Source organism: Palaemon carinicauda, chromosome 1, assembly GCF_036898095.1.
Source record: "Palaemon carinicauda isolate YSFRI2023 chromosome 1, ASM3689809v2, whole genome shotgun sequence".
Classification (NCBI taxonomy): domain Eukaryota; kingdom Metazoa; phylum Arthropoda; class Malacostraca; order Decapoda; family Palaemonidae; genus Palaemon; species Palaemon carinicauda.
The window spans coordinates 44,083,455-44,092,642 of NC_090725.1; the positions used below are offsets into that span (position 1 = coordinate 44,083,455).

Consider the following 9,188-nt stretch of genomic DNA (forward strand, 5'->3'; position numbering starts at 1 on the left):
CTCAAAGCAATTTCCCTGTGTTCCCATTAGATGATTCTCCTGAAACAAGTACCACAGTGTCACTTGATGACAGTACCAAAGTGTCACCAGATGACAGTACCAAAGTGACACCTGATGAGAGTACCACAGTGGCACCTGATGACAGTATCACAGTGGACACCCGATGGACAGTACCAAAGTGTCACCCGATGACAGTACCAAAGTGTCACCAGATGACAGTACCAAAGTGACACCTGATGACAGTACCAAAGTGTCACCCGATGACAGTACCACAGTGGCACTATATGAAAGTACCAAAGTGTCACCTGATGACAGTACCACAGTGGCACCTGATGACGGTACCACAGTGTCACCTGATGACAGTACCAAAGTGTCACTAGATGACAGTAAAAAAGTGACACCTGATGACAGAACCAAAGTGTCACCTGATGACATTACCACTGTAACACCTGATGACAGTACCAAAGTGTCACCTGATGACATTACCAAAGTGACACCTGATGACAGTACCACAATTACCACTGGATTCACAGAAGATAATTTCACAGTTTCCCCTGAAACAAGTACTAGGGAGTTCCCGGAAATGAACACGACAGTGTCCCCTGATAATATTCCCAAAGAATTCCCAAATGTTACCAATTCAGTGACCCCTGAAGGAAGTACAGAAAATCCCTTTCCCAAGTGTCCGGATATTGGAAGACCACAAGTGGCCGGATCCGTTGTGATGTGTTACTGCAAAGGAAATGAAATTTATGTGAATGGGAAGTGCCAAGTTTACGATGGTGCCATTCTCTTTCCAGTCCAGTATAGAGGGTATTGCTCAAAAGAGGTCAGTAGCTGATTGTAATAACTTCCTGTATGAATCACAAGTTTTATCTGACTTATTTCCAAATTGTATGTAGTTATGTTGTGTACATAAGCCCTTGTTGACTAAAGTTTCTTCTCTGAAGTCTTAGGATTTTTCTCTTTTGGATATTCTGAAGAAGGTTTGTGAGAAAAGTTAGTTTATATTCCAGACGACTCGAATGCTCTTCTCGTCTGCTGGCCTATTCCTTTTTAGTAGAAATCTCCTTCCAGGGCATCTTTAAAGTCTTTTTCAAGTATTTTCCAAGTCTTTTTTAAGTCTTTTCAAGTCTTTTTAAAGTCTTTTCAATTCTTTTTTTAAGTCCTTTCAAGTCTTTTTCAATTCTTTTTCAAGTCTTTTTCTTCCAGCACTTGCCAATCATAGGAAGTTCATCGTAAGGTTAAAAGTCTTATACCTTTTGTAATATTTGTGGTTCAAAATCTATTTTTCTTCAGTATTAAAATATCAGAAGTAGGAAAATATTGATTTGTAATTACCGAAATTCTAATAATAGTCATTTATTATTTTCATACATTCTTGAAAATAAGTATGAAACCGATACAGAGTATCATTTTCCATTATATTTGAAATCTTTGCAAGGTTCAGTTTTGAAAAAAAAAACAACATTTTAGTCAAAATAATGTAAAATGTAATTGAGGTTTGTGGAATTCATACTGATGTTTGTTAGTGATATCTTAACCTCTAGGGGATTTGCACACACACTTTCGATATATGTTTGCTAATGATATTATTATTATTATTATTATTATTATTATTATTATTATTATTATTATTATTACTTGCTAAGCTACAACCCATGTCGGGAAAGCACGATGCTATAAGCCCTGGGGCTCCAAGAGGAAAATAGCCCAGTGACAAAAGTAAACAAGGAAAAGTAAAATAATTCATGAGCAGTAACAACATTAAAATAAATATTTCCTATATAAACTATAAAAAAAAAAATTTCAATCAAGAGGAAGAGAAATAAGATAGAATTGTGTGCCTGGTTATACCCTCAAGCAAGAGAACTGTAACCCAAGACAGAAGAAGACCATGGTACAAAGGCAATGGCACTACCCTAGACCAAATAACAATGGTTTGATTTTGGAGTGTCCTTCTCCTAGAAGAGCTGCTTACCATAGCTAAAGAGTCTCTTCAACCCTTACCAAGAGGAAAGTGGCCACTGAACAATTAAAGTGCAAAAAAATGTAGAACTAATACATTCGTATTATATACGAAATAAACAAAAATCATTATTAAAAATTACCAACTATCATTATTCTCTCTCTCTCTCTCTCTCTCTCTCTCTCTCTCTCTCTCTCTCTCTCTCTCTCTCTCTCTCTCTCTCTCTCTCTCTCTCTCACAAATAGATAGATAATTTTGCAAATATTTATTGAAATATGAATATTTTTGCACACCTATATATACATGTTCATGTATATATTGTATATACGGTGTATATATATATATATATATATATATATATATATATATATATATATATATATATATATATATATATATATATGTGTGTGTGTGTGTGTGTGTGTATTACATATACATATATATATATATATATATATATATATATATACATATATATATATATATATATATATATATATGTATATATGTATATATATATATATATATATATATATATATATATATATATATATATATATATATATATATATATATATATATATATAATTATGCAAATATTTATTAATATATAAATATTTGTGCACACACTTATACAGGGTATACATATTTTTGTATATATTTTATATATATATATATATATATATATATATATATATATATATATATATATATATATATATATATATATATATATATATATATATATATATATATATATATATATATATATATATGTATACTGTATATACATATATTTGCAAATACACACATATATATAATATATATAAATATATATATATATATATATATATATATATATATATATATATATATATATATATATATATATATATATATATATATATACACAATATTGATTATGTATTAAGGAATAGTTGTGTGTGTATAGGGAAGCTAGTGAGGTGATAGAATTCACTATTACTACTAACCTTCAACCTTCAGTAAAACTATCTGAGTCGTCGTCATGATTTTTACATTGTTTAATCATTCAATAGCATCTGCTCAAGCAGTTGATTTCTCCTCTTTGTACTTGTTCTTACATGACCAGTTCCTCCTTATTCTTCTGTAAAACAGTAAGTTTTGTGAACTTTTTCTTAATCCTTTCACTTTGTTAGTGATCTACTAGAAAAGTAGATAATCAAGATATGTGTGGATACATGTTAATATTGTACATTTTCCTCTTGACAACTTTTAGTGTAGTTACAATTATTTTTGTCCATTTTCAGGAAAATGTGTTGCTCTACAATGTGACGGTGCAAGATGTAAACTGTGATATTTCTAAACACAGTTATATTAATTTCACAAAGAATCAATTTCATATAAGATATCGAGGTGATGTAGTTCTTCTCAAAGAATCTGGAAAACTAGAAGGACAACGCATCAATAACTATTGCATTTTTCACCACTTGGATGAGTATGATCAACTGACTTGGACAATGAAGGCTTGTGTGCCCATACCTTCTGTTCCAAGGTGTTGTCCTCCTGGACAGGCAATGAAGGAGGGGAAATGCCAAGCTGCAAATACTCCAGATGTGCTTAAACCTCCCATTTCTGCAAAACCCTTTTCTGATAGTATAGATTGGGACAATATTACGGAGTACGAAAGCCCAAGGAAATGTGACTCTGAATATGAACCACCGATAACCATTCCTTTAGGCCACATGCAATCACATCTTATTTCATTAGCTGATGGTGTAGAATATGGATGCGCACCAGGCTACTCTCGAAGGAATCGTGCATATCTTAAATGTCCTGACTACTGTGTTGATGGAATAAAAAATTCTGAAGGTTCTGTTGACTACTTTACAAGCTTTTGTTCCAGTGATCCAAAATACACACACGAAACTCTTTGTGCAAGTAGGATATGTCTTAGAAAATGTTGTAAATCTGGATATTCAATGGACTTTAATAGCTACATATGTGTTCCAGATCCCAATTCTACTTTTACTCCTTCTACTGACATGGAATTAACTAATTACAATATTGTAATCGGAAGGCCACTATGCACATATGCATTCAGAGTGGTGGATACGGTTAGGGTAGACACGAAAGGCAATCTGATTCTCAAAGACAGAGAATTCACTTCTACTGACTTCTGTGTGGATACATTCCTAGACAATGAACAGCGACACCAAAGAGCCTTGGCATGTCGGACTAAAACTTCCCTTTGGTCAGAGGTGCGAACTTATCTCTTCCCCATTTGTTTTGTCCTCTCTCTCATCTTCCTGATGATTATCATCGTTTATCATCTGTTGGTTCCTAGATTACTTGCTATTGGAGGCCTGCAGCAACTCTGTCATGTGATAGCCCTCTCCATTGCTTACGCCACTAAGTTCTCTATTAACGTGTTCCATGACACATTACCTGATGGCGTTTGTTTTAACTTAGGTGAGATCTAGTTCAAGTGTAATGTAGACTCTTATTCAAATATAGATTCTAACTTTTTCCCTTTCTGCAAAATATATTCCGAGCAGAAATGTTTCCCTATTTTTTTTTTTTAGTTTATATTGTTAATATTTGAATATATTGATCTTTAATATAACTGGAAATTTGAATTTTTTTTTTACTATATTTCCTGATACTTTATCTATGTTCACTTTCCTTTCATATTACTTTTTAGCCATTTGTCGGGATCAGTGAATAGTATTCACTAAAAATTATCTTTATTGAGCCGTAATATAGATTGTGAAGTGTAATGCATTATAGCAAATAATATTTCATTTTACAGTCTATGCTCATCTGTTCGGATTCCTAGCAACATTCTTCTGGCTGAATGTGATGTGCTTTGAGATTCGGAGGAAGATCAGGTAAGAAAATATATGCATTGGATCTTGAGAGATATTTCCGTAATTGATTATTTTGTTAAATACATTTCTTTAATAAAAAGATGAAATTCCATATATAGAATCTGGAGTCTTTATGTTGAAAGATAAGGAAATATGGATGAGAAAAAGACTCCTCTGTCCAGGGAACTAATATGAAATCTTAAAGGATACCAAAGGATATCAAAGGATAAGAAATTCTCTTAGTGTACTGAACCCAAGATTTTAGATTATATTCGTCCATTTGATGATTCATCTATCAACTCTTGATATCTTTCCAGGAGACTGAAAAGTTATCGTCCGTGCAAGTCTTATCCAAATATATTCTACATGATGTATGGCTGGGGAATACCCTCTTTATTATGGTAAGAATGTAAAGACAAACTGTTTAGAATAAGAAAATATTTTCCTTTTACAACGAAAGAAAATGGAGTTATATTTGAAGTCTTCATTGAAGCCTTTGTTGACTTTGGAGTTGATTTGTCATGACTATTAATTTAAAACAAAATTACAGATGATTTCAAGTACCGTTGAGTTACAGCACAAATTTCATGATATGACAATCTTTTAATCTACGGACTTTGTTCTTTTAGTATTCTCTTCAATTGGTATTGTAAATTTTGTATAGTTTTACGTAATATTTTGAAATGAAGATATTTTTATTATGTTTTTTTTTTCCTTTTCAGTGTGACTACCATTCTAACGGAGAAATGTACCTTTATAGATTTTTGTGGTGTCATTACGGACCGCATTGATATTTGGGAAAATTTGTTCAGAGGTGAGACTAAGATTTCTTGAAAAATCTCCTTCAAAGAATTTCCTTATAAATAGCAGTAATCTAATCTCTCGCTTGCTTCTTTTCAAAAACAGGTTAATTCAGACTACCAGCTAGGAATTTAGTTTCTCCACAATAATTAATAGGAGATTATTTTCAGATTTCGTTAATCGTTGATTAAAACAATACCTAAACACACTACTGTTGAGTCTGGTGATACATCACCGGTCAACTATAAAGACCTTTTTTGTCTTTATAAGGATTCACTATAAGGTCATCAGCTCTACTTTCTTTCAGAGGACATCGCTCTCCTGATCTATTTACATGGCCCCATCGCTGTGTTGTTCCTCTTCAACTCTGGGTTTCTTGTCCTAACCTACATCAACTACAAAATAATGCTCCGGAACTACGAGGAAACCGCCAATGACCTGAAGGAATTAGGAGCTGGGGTCATCAGAGAGCAACGCATCAATCCTTCTTGTATTCCTTGGAGACAGGTCACTGACCACGTCCACGAGTAAGACATATTGTTAACTACTCAATGGTCTTGAAATCTTCACATGTTGGGGACTTCTTATGTTTGCTGAGTTCCTGTTAGTCAGGAAGTACTCGATACTTTACTTACTTACTTTGATGGCTGCTTTTCCGGTCCCATACAGCAGGGGAACCCCACTCTCTACAGGACCTCCACTGTCGTTTTACCTTGTTCGTTCAGAGTATTTAACGTTTCATATCGTGCATTGTTCATTTACTGTTAAATCGTCACAGTTGTATGGCTGTTGAAATAAGAAAGTCTTCAGTTTACTCTTGAAAGCCTCAACGTCTTCAATTATTCAGATATTTCGAGGGAGCTTATTATAGTCTCGGGGCCGCATATTTATGTTTGTATATAAACTGTTATTCAATTTGGTTCATTTCATTGCCAATGTATTTCTTAGAAATAAATGAATATTTAATTGTCCCTTTATTACACTCTAGTTTACAGTGTTCAGTCTTGGTGTTTAGAAATAGTCGTAAATGGTTATAAAGACATTTGGGAGTAATGGTTTAAGCTGAGAAAATCTTGAGATGTATTGCATGAATACTTGTATTGACATAACCTGAAATATTATGTCTGTAACCCAAGACAGGTTGATGTTTCTCTGCTATTTGCAATGCAATATGATAAATTAGTAAGAAATAATTATATTGTATATGCTGTTACACAAACATAAATAAATCCAGAAATAATTATATTCTAATTTTCTTTTTAAGGTTAAACCAAAAGCTGAAAATCTTTATCCTTATGGCCACCTGCTGGGGTTCAGAAATATTGTCTTGGAAAATACCTCTTTCGGAACTACGGTAAGTTATGAACTCAATTATCATTCTTGAAATATTAGAAACTGAGCATCAGTAGATATAACAATTTGTGATAATTCAATAATAAATATAATTAAAATCCGAAAAATATAACACTTTAGTAGACTACTTATTTCCGATCTAGTCATTCGTGCAAGCTTTTCACACCAGACCATAACAGATATCAAAACATGTAGATATAAATATGTTATAAACGTAGCTGTGTTTAATATGTTAATTATAATCTTTGATTTCTTGCTGTTTTTCAAAGGAAGTTAGTGTTCTGCGTCTTAGCTTTTCATTGGTGCATTATATTAATTACGTTCAGGTGGTAATGAGTCACGAAGGAATTCAATTTCTCTTCCTTGTCTTTCCAGGGCCTTAACTGAGACCCTCAATTCGTTGCATGGTTTCTTCCTCTTCATAATTCTTCTGTCAAACAGCAATAAACGGAAGCATTTGAAGAAGAGGTTTTTTTGGCTATTCCTATGGCTTGAAAAATCCAACAAATTTCCAGCAAATATGAAGAAGTGGCTGCAAAATAGCGTAAATCGTACAATATCACCAATGAGTTCTCTTACTTCAAGTATCAGCAGTCAGTTCTCGAACTCATCAGTATTCAGAACAATCACCACTTCAGTCCGGTCATCCAACACTCCCTCTTCTTCTTCTTCTTTCTATGTCCAAAGTTCTGTGTCCTTCGATAATCCTGATGATGGAGTTATTGGCCTTTTTCATTCATCTCTTCCGGGATCAGACAGTGTTCAGGCCCCGGTCGGTCCATCACTTCGAAGTTCCAAAAGTCCGGAGGTCACTCAAGATTCGTCTTTCTAACAGATATTAAACAAAATGAAGATAAAGCCGAATATAACTGGTTCTTCTTTGGCTTCAAATATGTTTCAGACAAAATGTAGACTTTAGTTGAAGTTAACTTTTTCTCATATTATTTTATGAAGAGCAGTTTTATGTATTACCTGAAATATGTGACATTAAATTTTACAATTCACGACTGGGAGGACTTTTTCAAGGAAACAAAATGTAGAGTAGAAATTTATTTCAGATATTATAAAGTGTCTGTTATTAGAAGTGCCAATGAATGTATTCTCTTTCCTTCAATTCTTAGACGTACAAAACATAGTCTTGTGTATCTGAAGGCAAAGGCCTTCAACATTGGTTGGACCATAATGTATTTATGCATTATGATTTACTAGTACATTTTTGTAATGTATCACCACTTCTTATTACCTGCACTTAAATATATTGTACTAAAGTGTACATTACTTTTAAAGTACTTCATTTGGCGCTAAAGTGACAGAGTATTATATTGCATTGCTTGGCTTATGGATTTCTTGCCAGTAAATCAACATGTCTTATCTGGTAATTCCACCTTCCATGAAATGTCAGACTCTTTTCGTATCACGGTAGAATCCAACGCTTAACTGAAAAAGATATTTCGTTCATTTGATAACTATTACTTTGACACTTTTATCCTTGACAAGGAAAAGCTTTGCAGATATTACTTTTTACTATTATTTTACACCTTTTTTTGCTTATCAAATCACGCGGACTACGTTCAGTGTTTTTACTAAATTATTTTGTTATTCAATATTTGTAAAGTGAAGTGGAGTTTATAATTTTTGGGAATCAATACCGGGAGATTATGAGTAATCTATAGTTGTAGATTATGCTTTCTAATTTATTACCTAATGCTAAGGTGTCAGGTAGGAGTTGTTTATTTACGCTTTCCTTGGCGCTTTCAAAATGTTTTATATGTTGGGAATTTTTTGTGAATATGAATATGAATAAATTTGTTTCTTGTCTTTTTTTTTTTTAACTCTTCACTCCTTACACCATTCTGAAGCTTAATTTTTCAAATATGACGAACAACTGTGACTGCATAAGATTAGAATACCTTTTGTCTTTTCTGATGCAACTTCTGTAGTGTCAGTTAGTCTGTCCATTAGAATTTCCCAGACATCCCTTTCTGGAGATCAAATTGTGAAGAGGCTATTCACAAGAAGAGTTTAGATCCACGTAAACCTTTTTGGCGATCACATTATGGGAAAACATAACATGTACCTAAAATAACCTGCAATTGCCATAAGATGAAACGTTCCTATCTACCCACTTCTGGAAGAATGCAACTGATGCTAAGCACAATATTATCTTTAATGAATCCCTTATAACAAACGACAAAAGGTGTGCAGCAATCATCTTC

The 9,188-nt window shown here is 33.1% G+C and overlaps 1 protein-coding gene across 1 annotated transcript; it reads left to right on the forward strand.

The window, feature by feature from the left end:
- Window positions 1–163: 163 nt before the first annotated feature.
- Window positions 164–8,700, forward strand: LOC137641519 (uncharacterized). The gene is made up of 8 exons (XM_068374189.1): window positions 164–829; window positions 3,259–4,420; window positions 4,761–4,839; window positions 5,136–5,219; window positions 5,541–5,632; window positions 5,927–6,146; window positions 6,884–6,973; window positions 7,348–8,700. Exons 1-8 carry the CDS (start codon window positions 164–166, stop codon window positions 7,802–7,804), a joined length of 2,850 nt encoding a protein of 949 aa, XP_068230290.1. The 3' UTR covers window positions 7,805–8,700.
- The last annotated feature ends 488 nt before the right edge of the window (window positions 8,701–9,188 follow it).